This window comes from Cervus canadensis, chromosome 5 (assembly GCF_019320065.1).
Source record: "Cervus canadensis isolate Bull #8, Minnesota chromosome 5, ASM1932006v1, whole genome shotgun sequence".
In the NCBI taxonomy this organism is placed as follows: Eukaryota; Metazoa; Chordata; class Mammalia; order Artiodactyla; family Cervidae; genus Cervus; species Cervus canadensis.
The window spans coordinates 71581130-71600150 of NC_057390.1; the positions used below are offsets into that span (position 1 = coordinate 71581130).

The 19021-nt window shown below is 49.6% G+C and overlaps 1 protein-coding gene across 5 annotated transcripts in view; it reads right to left on the reverse strand.

The window, feature by feature from the left end:
• Positions 1–19021, reverse strand: part of KLHL29 (kelch like family member 29) — a 326642-nt gene that overhangs the window by 164231 nt on the left and 143390 nt on the right. For 2 of the 5 annotated variants that reach the window (XM_043469260.1, XM_043469259.1), the window contains exon 1: positions 18459–18652. The exons of the other annotated variants lie outside the window; for them this stretch is intronic. In XM_043469260.1, coding sequence (XP_043325195.1) covers positions 18459–18524 — 66 coding nt within the window. In that variant the 5' untranslated portion in view covers positions 18525–18652. Of the gene's footprint in view, positions 1–18458; positions 18653–19021 lie in introns of those variants that run through there. 5 annotated transcript variants of the gene reach the window in all.

Consider the following 19021-nt stretch of genomic DNA (forward strand, 5'->3'; position numbering starts at 1 on the left):
CAAGGGAGTAACCTGTAGAGGAAAGAGAAGGAAAATAACAAGATCTCTGTGTCTCCTGGGCCTGGCCCTGTGTTTGGAGAGCCGTGACTTCTCACATTTAACCCTCACGGGCAACCCCGGGAGAAACACTTTAGTGTTGCCTTTCTGGCAGAGGCCACTGGTGCACCCCATGTCTGTGACCCCCTCTTTCTTGGGGTTCACAGTGGGACAACACCCCCTGTTCCTGCATGATTCTACTTGCGGCTTCAGAGTGATTTGCACCCCTCCCCCCCCGAACTACGTGGTTATGAGCTGGACTGCCTTCTTCTCCCCTTGTCCCCGTCCTTGTCAGGGCAGGATAAGGACCCAGCGTCAGAGACGCACCATGGAAGGAGCCTGGGTTCCTGTCGGGGTCACCAAGCAGAGCTTCTTCCTGGAGACCCAATCCAACTGTGACCAAGAGAGAAAGAAGCTTCTATGGGATTAAGCCACTATGATTTGGGGGCTGTGTCAGTCATCAGCCTGCCCTAATGCAATCTTAACTTTACTGGTGAGGAAACAAAGGCTCAGAGATTTGAAAGAGACTTGCCCCAGGTTCCCAAGAGCCTGGATCCAGCCAAGCAGAAGCTGTTAATCAGTCTGGTACATGCGAACTAAGTGGCTTCAGTTGTGTCCAACTCTTTGTGACCCCATGGACTGTAGCCCATCAGGTTCCTTTGTCCATGGGAGTCTCCAGACAAGAATACTGGAGGGGGTCACCATGCCCTTCTCCAGGGGATCTTCCTGACCTAGGGATCAAACCTGTGTCTCTTGTGGCTCCTGCATTGCAGGTGGATTCTCTACCTCTGAGCTACTGGGGAAGCCCATTAACTAGTCTAGGTAACACTAACTCGACCTGGTTCCTCCCCCAGGTATCCCTGGTGAGAGGCCTAGGCAGCTTCTCTGAGCCCACCTTCCAGGTTCAACTCCCAATTCTGAGGCGGAATCCTGAGGATCCTGGCAGGAGACTGTCCCTAGGAGATGGTCTTTACCCTGCCTCCATGCTGGGGAGGGAAGGCAGGAAGGGAACAGGCTTCCTGGCTTCCCCAGGACCATTTTCTTCCAAATGCCAGCAAGTCCTGTGCACTGCACGTGCTTTGTAGGAAAGGTCAGCTCCAGCAAGCAAGACTTGGCAAATCTCCAAATAACCAAACCCTGAGTAGGCCTCCCCATCAGAGCACAGGTGCCTCATGGAAACAGAAGGAGATCACGTCAGCAGAGTCGGGGTGCCTCCCCTGCAGAGCTGGTTATAGCCGACGGGCCCTACCATCTGCAGGAACACGCCTGGGTGTGCATGCCTCCAGAGAAATCGCTCTACTGAGGCTGAAATATGTCCCCTAGATGCCCATCAAATTTTTGTTCCTTAATGAATGTGGTGTATGCTAAGTTGTTTCAGTCGTCTCTGACTTTTTGTGACACTATGGACTGTAGACTGCCAATCTCCTCTGTTCATGGGATTCTCCAGGCAAGAATACTGGAGGGGGTTGCCAAACATGTGCATAGAAAAAGATGCGACTGAAGGATGGAAAAAGGACTAACTGACTAGGGAAGAAGCATGATCTGAATTCAGAGAGGCTATTTTAAACCAGATTAAAGGGATGGAAATTAAAACAGAGCAAAGCAGAACACCGCCTGGCCCTGGTTGAGCTTCTCAGGCTCCTTAGTGCTGCTGCCCAAGGCCACCAGCATGGCGACATTATTGACAACACACGGCCCACACCCCAACCACTCCCAGGGGTGCTAATTACTTGCCAGGATTAATTCTTCAGTTTACTAGACAGTTCCTGCAGCCGTGCCAGAAACAAGAGCTCTGGATGGAAGGTACACCTACTGTTTCCCAGGAGCTGGACTTTGGGCCAAAACCCACACCTCCTTTTGCACAAGGAAAAAAAAAAAACCCACCAGCTCTGCTGCTATCTGCTGGGAGCACCAATTATGTGAATTTTTTTTGGTTTGGACTTTCTTAGAAAAATACATTATATAGGAAAAACTCTGATTTTTTTTTTTTCCAGGTAGAGGTAAACCCAGTTCTTCCCTACTGTGGGTCTTTATCCTGTGGGTCTCCTGTACTTGTACATAGAGTACTTACTTCGGACACTGCTGGTCACCAAATGTGTGGGTTTTTCCCTCCACAACAAGTCTCCAATGCAGCCATGCGTCTTATTGTTCAACTCAATTCTGACACTGTCTACCTTGAGATAGACTTAAGTCTCATAGGTTAAGAGTTTGGTCATATAAGACTGACATCCCATCCCCAGTTCAGACACCAGCTGCAAGTACAGGTCATCACCCGAGCTTCTGACTGACCAGCAATGGATGGAGTTTCCCCATGACCTTCTCCTCAGGCTTGATTAATTTTCTAGAGCAGCCCACTGAACTTAGGGAAACACTAACTTCCACCCCCCAGTTTACTCAAGGACACAATAAAGGCTATAGATGAATAGCCACATGAAGAGATACACAGGGGGAGGTCTGGGAGGCTCCCCATGGAGCTGGGGTGTAGTCCCTTTCAGGTGGGGATGTGTTTACCCTCCTGAAACCTCCCCAAATCCTGTATTATTGGGGTTTTGTGGAGGCTTCATGATATAAGCATGATCAATTATTATCTCCTCCTCCTTCTCAAGGGAATGAGGGGTAGGGCTGAAAATTCCAAGCTTCTATTCATATGGCTTGATCTTTCCACTGATCAGTCTTCATCCAGGAGCCCACCCAGAGTTGCCCTCTAGAACAAAAGATACTGCTATCACCCAGGAAATTACAAGGGTTTCAGGAGCCCTGTGTTGGGAACAGAGGTCAATGACCTGTATTAGAACAAGAGATGCTCCTAGTGTTCTTATCTCTTAGGAAATTCCAAGGGTGTCAGGAGCTCTGTGCCAGGAACTGGGGGCAGAGACGAACACACACACCTTCTTGTGTAAGAAAGGTGAACGCACAGCGTCTGAGACCAGGATTCTGGGGAGAGTTGCCGTCAGATGCTGGAATAACCCTGCATGACTGGCCAGTTCCTGTCTTAGTCTCCCTATAAAACAGAAGATGTGCAGATGGCTGTCAGGCTTACAGCCCCTCAGCCAGCCCTGGCCAGCACTCAGCACTCTGCCAGGGGCTGTGAGGGGTATAGAGATGCTCTCAAGAAGCCCCCATCTAGAGGGGCTGGACCAGTTCTCAAGGGGATCTTAGACCAGCAGATGGAGAGTGCTGCTTCTGCTGGGCATGAGTGTGAAACCCGTTGAGTTCTAGGACCTGGTGCTCTCCCCTGGCCTTTCACACAGTGTTAGCTAATCATGTATGTATCCATCCATCCATCCCTTCACTCATCTACCCCTCCATCCTTCAATTCTTTATCCATCCATTAACACATCAACTCTTCGTCGAGTGTCTCTATAGATGTTTGCCAGGCATCGGAAAGATGACAAGTGGAGAAGGGGAGATAGGTTCTGAGTAGAGGTCAGTAGTGAATTCTGTTGTTGTCTGATATCCATTTCCCACCTTCAAGTGATAATAGATTTCCCACGTGGAGCCCATTAGATATGGTTTGGGTGTTCTGACCCACCACTGGGGTGAGCACATGACCAGGCCAGTGCATTCTATCCTCTCGGCCATGATTGCTGACTCAGGGTCCATCTGCCGAAACAGACCCAGATCTGCTGTGTGAACTCAGAAACCTGGGGCCTCTCTTTCCTCGGAATCCTGAAGAGTACGGTGGTTGTGAGCCGGGACAGCTCCTGGCCACCTCTCCCCGTCACAGGGAGGAAGCAGTGTGCACAGCAGAGAATGAAGCCAGCCACAGAGAGAAGCAGAGGTGAGAGCCTGATGAGAGTTCTGACATTATGTGAACTCCTGGGTCTCTCTGTGATGGGACCTGGTGCTGAAACTTTCAGTTACAAGAGCTGACACATTCCCATTTTTGCTTAGATTAGTTTGAGTCGGGTGCCTGTCTGCTGCAGTCAAAGGGGTTCTAAAGTGTCCTTATACGTTCTCAGTAGAACTAAGCTCTGGGCTGTTCCAGATGAGGTTTGGGGTGTAAGGAAACTTCTTTGTGAGGATTTTTGGGGGGATTCAGAGGGAAGGAGAGGGAAATAAAGATGCTCAAGATGAAAGAATTGTGTAGACCAGCACTGTCCAACAGAATTTTCTGCAATGATGGAAATGTTCTATAATCTGTGTTATCCAATATGGCAACCACTAGCCGAGTGTAGCTACAGAGCACTTGAACACTGGCTACTGTGACTGAGGATCTGATTTGAAAATAAAAAAAAAAATTCATTTGGCTGCATCAGGTCTTAGTTGTGGCACTCTGTATCTTTGCTGTCATGTGGGTCTTTTATTGTGGCACATGGATTCTCTAGTTGTGGCACCAGGGCTCAGTAGCTGAGGCCTCAGTAGTTGTGGCATGTGGGCTCTCTGGTTGTGGCTCATGGGCTTAGATGCTCCACAGCCTGTGAGATCTTAGTTCCTCCATCAGGGATCAATAACCTCAGATATGCAGATGACACCACCCTTATGGCAGAAAGTGAAGAAGGACTAAAGAGCCTCTTGATGAAAGTGAAAGAGGAGAGTGAAAAAGTTGGCTTAAAACTCAACATTCAGAAAACTAAGATTATGGCATCTGGTCCCATCACTCCATGGCAAATAGATGGGGAAACAATGGAAACAGTGAGAGACTTTATTTCTTTTTTGGGCTCCAAAATCACTGCAGATGGTGACTGCAGCCATGAAATTAAGACACTTGCTCCTTGGAAGAAAAGCTATGACCAACCCAGACAACATATTAAAAAGCAGAGACATTACTTTGCCAACAAAGTTCCATCTAGTCAAAGCTATGGTTTTTCCAGTAGTCATGTATGGATGTGAGATTTGGACCATAAAGAAAGCTGAGTGCCAAAGAATTGATGCTTTTAAACTGTGGTGTTGGAGAAGACTCTTGAGAGTCCCTTGAACTGCAAGAAGATCCAACTAGTCTATCCTAAAGGAAATCAATCCTGAGTATTCATTGGAAGTACTGATGCTGAAGCTGAAACTCCAATACTTTGGCCACCTGATGCGAAGAACTGACTCACTAGAAAAGACCCTGGTGCTGGGAAAGATTGAAGGCAGGAGGTGAAGGGGGTGACAGAGGATGAGATGGTTGGATGGCATCACTGACTCGATGGACATGAGTTTGAGTAAGTTGCAGGAGTTGCTGATGGATAGGGAGGTCTGGCGTGCTGCAGTCCATGGGTTTGCAAAGAGTTGGACATGACTGAGCGACTAAACTGAACTGAACTGATCAGGGATCAAACCCACATGCCCTACAATTGCAAGGTGAATTCTTAACCAACTTTAATGTAAAGAGTGTATTGCTAGTGGCTACTGTACGGGACAGCACAGCTGTGGTCTCTGGGGAGGAAGTATGAGGAATAGGAAGCAGTTCTGAGGGACTGGAGGTAGATATGAGGCGGAGAGATTGGAGGTGGAAAACTAGAAATAGGCATGCAAACAACCCAGGGGAGGACCCATGAGATAACGAGGGGCTAAGCTTTGGCAGAGGAGTCAGGGAGGTGCCAGAAGCGAGAAGTTACAAAGAGGGGAAGATACCAGAGCCGGTGTCCAGGACTGGGGGATGGTGAGAACCTTCACTGAAGTGAGGCATGAAGAAGAGGATGGAGGTTTTTCAGGGAAGTGAGGATTTGGGCTTGGGATCTATGGACTCTCAGGTGGGAGGACATCAGGCTGAGGGTCGTTTAATAGGAAGTTGGAGGTTGGAGACATGTTTTTGGAGTCATTATGGTTTAGGGAGTAACTGGTTAAATTGCAGAAAGATTAAAAATGTAGACGGTTAGAACTAGGAAAATATGCTCATTAAGAGGTCAGAAGAAAGAGAGAAAAAGGAAGAGATTTAGGAAATAACCAGCAGAAGGTAGAATAAGGGTAGTATAGCATCATCCACACTCACTGGGATTACTGGTGAAAGTCTTGCTTTTCTGATGTCCAGACACATTTTGAGATAACTGAAATTGAGTCCTTTCAATCTTGAACAAGAATAAAATATTTCAGCCATTGTAAGGAGACAGTATTCTGAAATACACTGCATACTTCCCAATAAGCTGAATAGAATTGGACATAACAGAGACACTGGACCATTCAACAGCATCATGCTTAGGACTAAAAGACAGCCATGGGACCCAGGGCCCTCAGACTGATGGGTCCAAACTGCAGGATTTCCCCAACTGTGCACATGGAATTCCAGAGTTTTCCAGTTGCTTCATCTATGATTAGGCTTCCCTGATGGCTCAGTGATAAAGAATCTGCCTGCCAGTGCAGGAGACATAGGAGACCTCGGTTCAATCCCTGGGTTGGGAAGATCCCCTGGAGAAGGAAATGGCAACCCACTCCAGGATTCTTGCCTGGAAAACCCCACAGACAGAGAAGCCTGGCGGGCTATACAGTCCATGGCATTGCAAAGAGTCGGAAATGATTGAGCACGCATCTCTAATTAGCTTCTAGCAAACATTTTTGCTTCTGTTATCTTTCCAACCCCTTTTCCTTATTCTTGCCAGATTGGGAATTTACAACATTTGCTTTGAAATTTGAATCCAAATAATCAATCTTACAATCAGTTTATTTTTTTTTTAAAGAACAATTTGAATTAAACCCCTAGGGATGGATGAAGAACAAAAGGAAAAGATTTGGGTGCACACATTTGTTAATCCCTACGTGCTTTGTCAACCCTTCAGAGCTGCTTTCTGATAAGAGAGAATTGGTGGAAAAAGCCGAGGCCCTGACAATCTTGCCACCGAGGACCTCTTATTCTGATAGAGAACAGTGGTGCACACTGTCGCATCGCCACAAATGTGGAGGACAGACACTGCACGGTAGCTAGTCAAGCTGCAGCCTAGGCAGCTCACAAAGTGATGTATCTCACAAAGTGTCCCCCCCACCACAAACCGGAGATCATTTCTCACCTCAGTCCCATAGAGCCATGGGCATTCTCTTCCTAGTGTTGAGATGTACCTTTCAGGTGTGACTCCAGCTTCCTGTGGGCCAGAGAGCACCAGGGATCTGGGTAGCAAGGAGCTGACCAAGGGTGATGCATAACCTACTTGTTGGGGGTCTTAGCCAAAAGGTTTTAGAGCTCTTGGTAAAAAAAAAAAAAAAGATAACATGGAATAAGAATGGAGCCAAGCAGATAGGATGCAGAATTAGAAACTCCAGCTTGGCACACCCAACCACTAGCCTCCTTGCCAGGTGAGCTGACCTCAAGCATCTTTATCTCCCCAAGTGTAGTCCTAGGACCAACAGCACCAGCATCACTTGTTAGTAATGCAGAATGCAGTGAGGACTGCAGCCTGCTGAATCAGAATCTGCCTTTTAAAAAGTCCTCAGGAGTACTGACTGCATCCTAAGAGTGCTGTCTTATCCAGCCCAGAATCCATGTAGGTGGTCAAAGAACTAAACATGGAGTCAGGAGAAACCTGGGTCCCAGCCCTAGTTCTGCTGCTTATGGGCGGTGTAAATTTGCACAAGTCCTTTCTCCTTTCTGGACTCTGTTTTCCCAAATGCTATTTGGGGTCCAGCCCAATGGGCTCAGCATCACACTTGTGTTCTAACATCAAAGCGAGATCTGTAGGTACCCTTTGTGTCAACAGAGGCACTTTGATTTACAGACCAGGGCCTCCCTCTGCCTCATGGATATGTCATCATGGGGTTTGGGAAGCATTTCTTACTGTCACAAAGGCTATGGCGTAAATCCTGACATCCTCCTGACACATCCCAAAGCTTCCATCAGTCCCTGAATACCGAACTGAGCCAGCATCATTAGAGTTCAGCCCTTCTACCTGATCAGGGGTGTATGTAGGGGCTGGGTTGGCTTGACACCTTCCACTCCAGCGCCCCCTCAATGTGCAGTCTCCTGGAGGTGGCCAATCCCCAAATGCCCAGAATCCCAAAAAAGAGGCCATGGATCGTCCCTTCCTAAATACCCAGATGGGGTATTCTGCTTCCTTCAGTCCCTGTAGTTCTGTGCTCTGAACTCTGCCAATAAATGAATCCTGGTATGTTTTATAGTTAAAACAACTCTGCATTCCAAGCGCTAATGCAGCTGACATAATACTGGTTACGAGTGGTTTAACAGGATATTTCCTCTTTATCTGCTATAGGTGAGTGTGTGTGTGTGTTTGTGCTCCACATAAAGTATCATGGAATCCATGTTTCTGCCCACAGTAGGAATCTAAAGCTCAAAGCCAACTGAGAAGTGACTCTTCCTTCCTAAAGGACTTTAAATGCCCTTCCCTTCTCAGAGGCATGATGGAGGGAAAGGAGACCACCCCACCCTCTCCTCGAGTCCACTGAGTGTTCTCTGAGGCTGTAGGCTGCCTACAGGTCCAGGTGCCCATGGACGGCACCCACTGGGCCCTCAGAACCAATGCAGAAGCAGATTGCAGAAAAGTGATCACAGGGTGAGGCTGGTGCGGGTCGGGGAGTGACACATACTCCTCCAGGCTTTGCAGCCAACAGGAGCCTAATAGACAAAGGGGGAGGCCAGGCAGGTCTAGACAGTCCTTCCACTGTCCTTGGAGAAGGGTGTGTGTGTGGGTGTGTCTGTGTGCATGTGAGTGTATGTGTCTGTGTGTGTATGTGAGAGAGTGTATGTGTGTCTGTGTGTATGTGAGTGTGTGTGTCTGTGCATATGTGAGAGAGTGTGTGTCAGTGTGTATGTGTATGTGTGTGTCCGTGAGTTTGTGTGTGTGTATGTGAGAGAGTGTGTGTGTCAGTGTGTGCATGTGTGTCTGTGTGTGGAGTGTTTTAGTTTCCGCTAAATCATCAGGCAGGAGGAGAGACTCGAAGTATTGTCTCAGTGTCGCCATCCTTGTTTACCACGTGTAGTGGGTATTTATTTATATCGATCCGGAGTAAATAGCATAAGGCTTCTTTCCACTCAGGGGGCTCGGGCATTTTGGACAAATTCTCCCTTTGTTCCCCTAAAGGCCTGAGAGAGGGATCAGGGCTCCACATTCCGGTGAGTTTTGCAAACAAAGAGGTCAGCAGCCCGTGCAGGATGCCGCTGTGAGGAGACGGTCTCTCTGGGAAGCCTGCAAAGTGTGAGCTCTGACTGAGTTTGAGGTGGTGACGGCTGCAGGGTTATGACATTCATGGGACAGCTCCAATCTGGCCCCCCAGGCAGAGGCGGGAAGCCGGCCTCCTGAAGTCCTCAGCCGGTGGCGGTCTGCGGCCCGGCTCCCTGCTGTGACAAGTGCTGAGTGTCACTCCACATTACAGGCCAGGACCCAACCGCCCTGACAGCCAGGCTCCTTTCATGGAGTGTGTTCTAATTTCTGCAGCTGGGGGCCCTCTGGGTTTCGAGGACTGGGTCACCTCAATTACGGAGCTGGGGGTTTCTGGAGTGATAAAGGAAAATTCACCCCTCAGCTGTCAGGCTGGGGCCAGGTGTGGCCTGAGACAGTCAACAAGAGGAAATCAAGTTAACCCAGTGGTGTGAGCGTGTCGTCTCGACAAAGGCACCCTGGCTTGTCCCTCTGGGAGGGTGTGCGCCTGGGTTTTAAGAAAGGGATAGGCGTCAGATGGCCTGTTTCCTGCTGCTTCATCTTCAGGATCAGAAACCCAATCATCAGCCAAGCATTCCCTCTGAAATCTCAGATATCGAAATTTGTGGGGTTCAGAAGGCAGGTGTAGGCCTTGGATTGTTGTTGTTCTTAAAAGATTTTCTTTATCATGGTAGAATATACAGGATAAAATTGACCATTCTAAGTGTGTAACTCAATGGTATTATGTACTTTCATGCTGTTGTGTAATCACCATCATCCATCTCCAGAACGTTTTCATCTACTCCAACCAGAACTCTGCACCAGTTAAACTCTAACTCCCTGTTTCCCCCTCTCCAACCTCTTGTAATCACCCTTCCTATTTTCTGTCTCTATGAATTTAGCTACTCTAGGTCCTTCCTATAAGTGAAATCCTTTAATATTTGTCCTTTGAGGTCTGGTTTATTTCATTTAGGATCATGCCTTCAAGGTTCGCCTTTGTTGTAGTATTGTTGTTAAGTCGCTGGGTTGTGTACAACTCTTTTGCGATACCATAGACCGTAGCCTGCCAGGCTCCTCTGTCCACAGGATTTTCCAGGTAAGAATGTTGGAGTGGGTGGCCATTTCCTCCTCCAGGGGATCTTGTCGACCCAGGGATAGAACCCTCGTCTCCAGCACTGGCAGGCAGATTCTTTACCACTGAGCTATCTGGGAAGCCTATGTTATAGCATAGATCCATGAATATAGTAATTCCTTCTCATGAAAGGTTGAATACTATTCCTCTGTATGTACATACCACATTTTGTGTATCCATTCATCTATCCATGGACACTTGGGTTGCTTCCACTTTTTGGCTATTATGAACAATGCAGCTACAAACATGGGTGTGGGAGTATCCATTGGAGGTGCCTTTGGATTCACAATAATGTTAACTCTTCTTCCTCTGATGGGAGGTGGGAGACTCCAGCTTGGGGTTGAGTGAGGCTGCAAAGCTGAGAGCTAGTGCTTGGCAGTTCTTTGGTGGCAGGCAGACTGGGGTGAGGTCCAGGGGAGAGGGTGGGGAGGTACCCATGCACAGAGGCTGAGCTCTGGACTGAAAGGATGACAGTCTCACTGAGGCAGAGGCTGTCCTGTTCCTTTCCTCTCAGAGCAATCCTAGGACATCCTAGCTATTTAGCCACAAATCTCAAAGCCTCCTCACCCACCGTGGGAGGGGAAGGCACAAAGAATAGGACTTTCCACCTGGCCTGTCTGGTTGGGTTGCATTTTTAAAAAAATTAATTCGATGGAGGTATAATTTCCATAAAGCAACTGCTCCGATGTTAAATGTGCAGTTTGATAAGTTCTGACAAACGTATGCATCCACATAACCACCACCCCAATCAAGATACAGACTGTTTCCATCAGCCCAGAAAGTTCCTTCATGCCAAACTGCAAGTTAGCAGCTTCTTTCAGAGCCAAATTGCTGCAGCATCAACAGGGTTAGGGGACTTAGAAAAAGCCCTGGGGGAGGGGTTGGTGTTGGGGGTTCTAGGCTGTGAAACCCTAGATGTCCTTGGCTCTGAGTCACTACAAAAGACACTTATTTTCCTTCCTAATTTTGTAGCCTAAAGACTCCCCAGTAGTCTGGCAAGGGAAATTCTGAACCACAGGAGCCCAAAGCACACTATTTCTTTGGGTTCACTCAACAATTCAAACTCCATTCATTCTACAAGTGTGTCCTGAGCACACTCTTTTGGCCAGGCCTGGGGCTGGGTGTGTCCGTGGCAGGTCAGGGGTGTAGGAATGGGCAGACAGGCAGATGCCGAGACACTGAACAGGATGGAAAGAAAGACGTCTGGGTGGAAATACAAGGTTTGTGTCTTGGGATTTCACAGAGACATGTCATTCTGGTGGGGGACCACCAGGAAGGCTTCTTAGAAGTAGGGGCATTCAGGCCAGCCTTTTCAAGGATGCATAGCTTTTCAATAGAAGGCACAAAAGGGAAGAAAATTCCAGGCTGGGAGGACATCATGTGTTAATAAGGGCACTGAGACATAAAAACTATAATTTCTGATGTAATTTGGGCTTCTCAGGTGGTGCTAGTGGTAAAGAACCTGCTTGCCAATGCCAGGAGATGGAAGAGACACGGGTTTGACCCCTGGGTCGGGAAGATACCCTGCAGGAGGGCATGGCAATCCACTCCAGTATTCTTGCCTGGAGAAACCCATGGACAGAGGAACCTGGTGGGCTACAGTCCATGGGTTGCACAGAGTTGGACACGACTCAAGTGACTTAGCATGCACGCATGCGTGATGTAATTTATTATTATGTACAAACAACTGGACTTGGTGTTTCACATTCAGGATTTTAACAAAAATAAAAGAATAATGATGAGGAGTACCTAATGAGCAAAGGTCTATCAGGTGCAGGATGGCCGAGTGATTGCCCATGTTCACAAAGCATTGCATCTGGACTCAACCCAAGTCTGGATGTTTCTGAAGCCATGTTGTTCTGCTGTTTACTGTACTGCGGGAAGAAACATATGAAAACGGAAGCACAGGCTGCCGCATGCACAGAGGGGAAACAAGAAAGGAACCAGTGTTTCTTTGAATGGTGTTCCAAAGACTGGGAACTTGGGTGGTTCCTCCTTTGGTTCAGATTTGAACTGAGATGGCAGGAGCAATATTACAGTCACAGAAAGAGCTCTGTAAACTCTGTCCCCACACATCTCTGTTTTCTTTTAATACTGTAGGAAAATCTCATTTACTTAAAACAATGGAGGCTAATTAGCAATATAATTTTTTCCCTATAAACAGTCTTATTTATACAAAATGGCCCAAAGCAGGCCCACAAAGGTTGCAGGCACAGTTGGCCTGTAATTAACATGACTGTCCAGGAGCAGGCCTTCTAGAGAGTATGCTGGCAGGAGGAATTTCTGCTCTCTTCATTATGGTGAAGCCTCCATTCTTGCTTATACTGTTAGTCCATAGAGAGAGGGGGGTTCTCAAAGTATTACAAACGTCATCTCCCTTTTCTTTACCCTAAATGCCCCACCCCACCTGGAGCTGCCATGGGGGCAGGTTTCCAGGAACTCCTGGGTCTACCTGGCTTTTATCCTTGTCAAGACTTCCCGAGAGGCCACACAGAAGCTGCAGCCGCAACCTAGAGATCTTTGCATTGCATCTGATGCTGAGCTCCCGGGAGAGGCTCTGGGTCCAGAGTCCGGCCGAGCCCTCTCAGTGCCCCAGTCCAGCTCCAAAGTGGGTGGAACAGCAGTCTTGGAGGGCACGGGAGGCTCAGGCTTCTTAAGTGAGTCTCATTTCCCTACTGCCTTGAAGGATGCTTCTAGAAATGCACGGTCCCTGATGCACATTTCACAGCCCCAGGGCAGCCATGCCACAAGGCACAGCCTTCTTGCACACATACAGATCTGTATGTGTGTGCACACACACCCTCAACCTACACACATGTACACACAGTTTCTTCTCTGCCTCTGGACACCCAGGGCTGGCATATGAGCACATCATGCTTCATTCTCCCCAAACATCTCCAAACCCCTTGAAGTGCACTGAGGGGCAGAGCTGCCATCACGTGGAGAAGCCCCCGGTTGGCAGAAAGCCTCTTGAGTTCCTCAAAGACCAGGCGGTACTGCCCTTCACCCTCCTCTCTGAGTTTGGGGTCTTTGAGTTGCAGAGACATTGAGGGAGCTCTCCCCTGGGACTTGGGACTCCTCCCTGCCAGCTACGCTCCTCCCTTGGCCCACGTGCACACATGGCTACTTCCTTTCTTGACAAAAGTCCATCTCTCTCCAGTTGGGAGTCTGGAGCCAGGCCCTTTGCTCCAAATGCTCCTGGATTTGCAGACGCCTGCAGCGACCAACGAACAACCTCCCTGCCTTGCCCCTTCTCCTGGGGCAGATGGTGGGGTGGGTGACCCTGGGGACAAACCTCCTTCAGCCCCACATCACATTCTGACCCCCAAACCACAGGCTCCCCCCCGCCAGGCTGCCCCACATATTGGAAGCTCATCACTGTCATGGTTCAGTCTTAAAAGAAATGATTTAACCTCGAAAGCAAGCACAATGTGGCTTTTGACACAGGAGCCAGACGAAGTTTAGCTTTGGCTGTGTGGATCCCCTGATGGCCTGCTCACCGGGGCCTCGCTCTTGACCCAGGAGCAGGAAGCCGGCAGGGTGCAGAGGGTGTGTGGCCTCCGCCGCCCACCCGCCTCCATTCTGCTGCAAGCGAAGCACATTGCAAACGAGAGTATTTTTTCTCCTTGTCAGTGAGCCGTTGCTGTCTGTGTATTCCAGGAGGAGGCCATTACAGGGAGTTAATAGAGTTTTAAATTTGTTTTTAAATTTTATAACGCAATTCATCAAATTCAGCATCTGAGCACAGCATCCATGTTCAGACCAGGCAACATATGTCAAACTGGCCCGAGCTCTCCTCTACCCTTTCCACCACCCACCGCCCCCACCCCCAAATGAGGAAAGGTTAACTCTTTAGGGTAACTGCCAGGCACTGTCCCCAGATGGGGTGGGTAGAAAGGCAGCAGGGTGGGTTCTGGTCTGCCAGGGTCATTCTGGAATTAGCCCATGGAAAGGCTAGTGACTTATCAGATGCTCTGGGCACCTTTCATGGTCAAGCATGATCGAGGCTGCCCTAGGCCTTAGTCACTGGGCTGAGGTGGCTACCTGGGTGTCACTGTGACGTGGTTCTTTCAGACCCACGTCTGTGATGGAGCAGGTGTCAGGAGAACGGGGCCACATGTAGGGCACAGATGTGGAAAGCAAATGGTGAAGTCTGCTGGACAGGACAGATGGGAGCTTATTTCTGCTATTTTTCACCCAGAAGGGTTTCCTTCAAGGATGTGTTCGGCTGGACTTTGGATCACTGTTGTAGCTAGGGAATCTGTTGCTGCTGAGCTGGAAATAAATGAGACTGAAGGGACCACGGTTTTGTAAAGAACATCTCGGATTTCAGGATTTGCAGCAGATCTTCTGTATCATGAACTGCAGCCAATTTTGTCTTTTATTAAGTGTTAATAAGTGACTTTGGTTCTAGGGAAAATTCTGAGATAGACGTTGCTGGCAAGTGAAATCTTGTTGGTCTCAGAGGCAGCTGCAATAAAACAACTTCCTCCTATGGCGCTGGCAGCAGGACCTTCAGCTCATTGGGGGCACAAAGCCAGTGTGTGTTGGGGGGTCCCCTTGCCTAGCACATGGCAGCGGCGGGGTTGTGAGGGTGGCACTCTCAGAACACCTCACCAGTCTGGTCCTGGCTCTGGTCTTCTTTGGAAACCTGCCTGTGGGTAACAGAACTCACAGGGAGGCTGCACCCCAGACCCAGCTGTCTGGGCGCAGGTCAGGAGTGGCCACCAGGTGGCAATAACTTGAGGTCACTATTGATTACAGGCCCTGACGTGCTGGTGACAAGGAAGGCGCTTCAGGCAGGCTTCTGCAGAGCCCTAGAAACCATCCTCCGCCACCTCTCTGAGCATCCAGGTACCAACCTGAGCTTTGTACCTCTTGAAGGAAACAGACTGCAAATATAGAGCTAACCCTTCCCTGAAGCTATGCACCCAGTTAAATGTCTTGTACCCATTCCTCAACTCCTGGGGGACTTCTGCCCCATGCTCTGTGCCTTTCCAGCTGGAGGCCCCATGCTCCCAGTCTGCATAGCTTCAGACATCATGCTGCTGTTTTTCACACAAAAAGAGAGGCCAAGAGGGGGTGGGGCCAGCACCCTGCGTGTCCTCGGCTCTCCCGAGCAGATTTGGAAGCAGATGCTGAGGACTGGGCCCAGGTGGGATGTGAGACCGGGGTGGAGCGGGGCTTGGCTGTCGGCAGGGGCAGGGGATGGGCCAGGATGGAGGAAGAACATCTTGAGGTGAGGCAAGTCTTTTTGCATTCAAGGGCTTGCCGGCTTCCAACTTGCTACTTATTGCATTGACAAATATTCCACACGATTGAGGAACTATTTTCCAAAACAAAATGCTGGTATTCATCAGGAGGCGCGGGTTGTGCAGTGTGAACAATTCACTTTCGTTAAGTACCATATGGCCGCTGGTAGGAACACGCTAACATGTTTCAACAGTACAGCTGGGGTAGGGTTCCTTTATTCACCGTGCAGATGGCTCTAATTGACATCTCTCCTAAAACAGGTCTCCAGAATTTCTGTAGGATCATTAGAGTAATTAGTTATTAAATACCATCACCACTTTTAGAGAGAGGGTCTGATCCCTGGCAACGTTCCACCGTGATGGAACTGACAGGTCCCGGCGGAGGACCAGCCGTGGGAGGCACAACGGGAAGGGTGTGTGAGCTCCTCCTTTCGGTGGCAAGGCCACGGGAGGACAAAGACTATCACTAATTCCAGAGTAGCCCCGGGGAGAGGACTCAAGACACCAGAGGGCTCTGGACCAGGGCTCCAGAGCCATGCTCATCTGTTCTTTAGCTGCGAAACCACGCAGCATTAATCACTCAGTCTCAGTTTGTTCTTCCCTTAAATGGGACACTGCATGGGGGATCATGCTGGGTCTGTGGGAAAGAGAGGGGTCCTGGGAATCCACGTGCACCTAGGAGTTCTTCCGAAAAGTAAATACATGTATGGCTATTTGCAATATGGGTTGAGGAAATAGCCTTCACTCTGAGCTCTTTCCTCATTGATCGAGGGTTAATAGCATGACATTATTAGTTTAATTTCACAGTCTAATCAGTTTCCTGCATTATTGATCGGAGGACTTGGAGCAATTGCAATTTTGTAAAACTCTCGGCTGAGGGAATAATGCTAGGAGGCTCTCTCAAGCTCGCCGGGTCACACAAAGGCGTGCCTGGCCTCAGCACACAGCTGACCTAACAGAGGCCACGCCATCCACAGGTAAACTGCTCTCCACTGCTGGACCACGTGGAGGATCGGCGTTTCCAAACCCCACAGAGACTACAACCCACCATCAGAAGTGGAGACCAGCCTCGGAGAAAGCCCCTCTCCCAGGCAACACTGGAGCCCAAATCCACCTTGAATGCCATTCTGAGCCCCCAGCCGGCCTGGGGCTTCATTGTTAAACACCCCCCGTCAGCAGGGCCCCATCTGTGCGATGGAATTTTTTTTTTTGTCACTTTTTCAAATCAGAATAGAAACAATTTTTAGTCTATAATTATCATTTCTTTTCTCAACAGACAAATGTTTCCTTTTAAATTGTAGGGCGGAAAAAGCAAAGAACAACATTTTAAACCAAAAAGAAAGACTAAAATTAATTTCCTCTTTACAGAAAAATAAAATACAACAGCTCTAAGAAGCCAGGTTTTTCTTTTTTCCCAAAAGAGCAACAAAAGCAACAGTGCATTCACTGCCAGTACTAATGCCCGTTTTTAAGAGGCAGGTCCTTGAGGGGTAGTAGTGATGGAGTCTGCAGACCTGTCTCTGGGGTCAGTCCTTGGACTTGATCTCTTGAAGGAGGCTGGGCTGCTGCTAACACTGGAGATCACTTGGGATGAATCATTCAAAGCCCCCAGATCAGAGAGCCAACTCAGGACTGAGGGTCTCAGGAGTCAGGGGCAAGGCCTGGGGTTGACCAGTTGGCCCTCAGTTTCCTCATCTCTGAAATGGGATTTTACATTTTCTATTTACATCTTACAGACTTATTAGGAGGATCCTCTGGGCAAAGTGCTTTGTGACCCTGAAGCATTGAACAAATCCTGCTGCTTTCACCATGTAGCTGAGACTAGTCAGACCCACCGTTAAGAGAGAAAGCTTCCTCTGCCAGCGAGCTCCTCTGTCTACTTAGAAAAACCAGGTGGCTTTTCCCGGGTCCCCACCACATCCCGGCCCGCATGCTCGGCCAGCGTGCAGCAGGAGATCGATGAACAGGCCGGCATTTACTGAGTGCCCCCTCAGTGCCAGGTTTGGATGGGGGAGAAACAGTCTGCCTTTGAGATGCTGAAGAGCAGTTCACTGCGGCCGGTACAGAGCCTATTCCGGTGAGGAAGCGGCTTCCTCTGGGTGAGGAGAGTCAAATACTCCCTAGTCCACGTTAAGCAGTTTGGTTTCAGAATCGGCCAACGGAGGGTGAAGACAGCTCAACTCTCCTGGCACAGGGCTGTCCCCAAGCCCACCCTCCAGCCTCCTCAGTAAAGAAGGGGGCACAACTCACATCCACCAACGCGCTCTCCCAGTTCAGTGCAGTGACTGCTGACCCCACACTCATTCCTCGGCATAAACCCCTTCAGGGTCTTGCCATTACTCAGGGCTGTGCTGGTCGAGGTTTAACTGCCGGCTCTGGCAGAAGTGGAGGACAAAACAACAGAACCAGCTATACCCTGGTTCCTAGCGTCTGTGAGTCTCTGTTGTATAAACATCCCCACTTCAATTTCAAGCTACCAACAGGATGTCACAGAATGGAGAGCTGGGCTCTTGGGAGTCACCAAGCCTGCTGGAGCTCATCACACCCACCAGACTGGATGGGGTATATGGAGGGTAGGGCCACAGAGATACTGCTCCAAGGCTGCTGCTGCTGCTCTGTGACCAGGAAGACCCCACGCCATCACGCAGCAGGGGGCAGAGCTGGCCAGCACACCGCTGCTCCCCATCTCTCCCTACTCTGATCCCCAGTGGCTTTGATCCATCAGATCACATCCAAGCACCTCACCTGGCATCCAAGTCTTTTTGCACCAGGCACCACCTCAGCGTGCACACCAGACTCTTGTCCCTCTGTCCCCACAAAGCCCCCTGAGCCAGCCTCGCTGTCTCCTCATGGTTCCCAGTCACACCTGGGATGCTCCTGCTCACAAGGTTCCCTCTGCCTGGCACCACCCCCCGACCCCGCTGCACTCCCTGATCAAACTCTGCCTGAGCTCTTCCTCTGATCGCCCCCAGCTCCCTGCACCTGTTGGCAGTGATCCCCGAGTGCCCCCAGCCCCCCCTGCCTGATGGCACTCACTGTGCACCTTCCTGGTGGAGCAAGGACTTTGGGCTTGCTGCTGCTCAACGGATCCGCACTCCTCATGGTGGGCTCCCGATTCAAGGTTCTTCCTGCCCTGACTTTAGTCTCTGACCTTTGAAAACTCCCTCTCAAGGAAGCAGAGGAGGCCAAGCCTTAGTGTCCAAGGTCTGTGCTTCCAACGACAAAATGACCACGGGCCCAAAGACTCACTTGCCACAGCCGGGCAGGGCTGGAGAGATGGCTGGTTTCCACAGGGAGGGAGCTTAGTGGCTGCCCTGGCCGCAGTGAGACTGTCGTGGCAGGACAGGCAGGGCCTTGTGGCAGAGACACTGGATCCCTATAATGACCCCAAACAGGTGGAAAAAAGCAACTGGGTGTCCTGCATACCTGATAGCTTTCTAAAAATAGGCGGTGGGCCTTGGCTCCACAGGCTCGCCTCTGGGTAGGGGCCGGGGCTGGTGGCTATTTGATCACTAAACTTCAGAGGAGCGAGGCAAGTTTCAGCTGGTTCTATACCTTGCCCTCCCCGCCAGGCTGAAGCAAGCTCGGCCCTGGGGTCC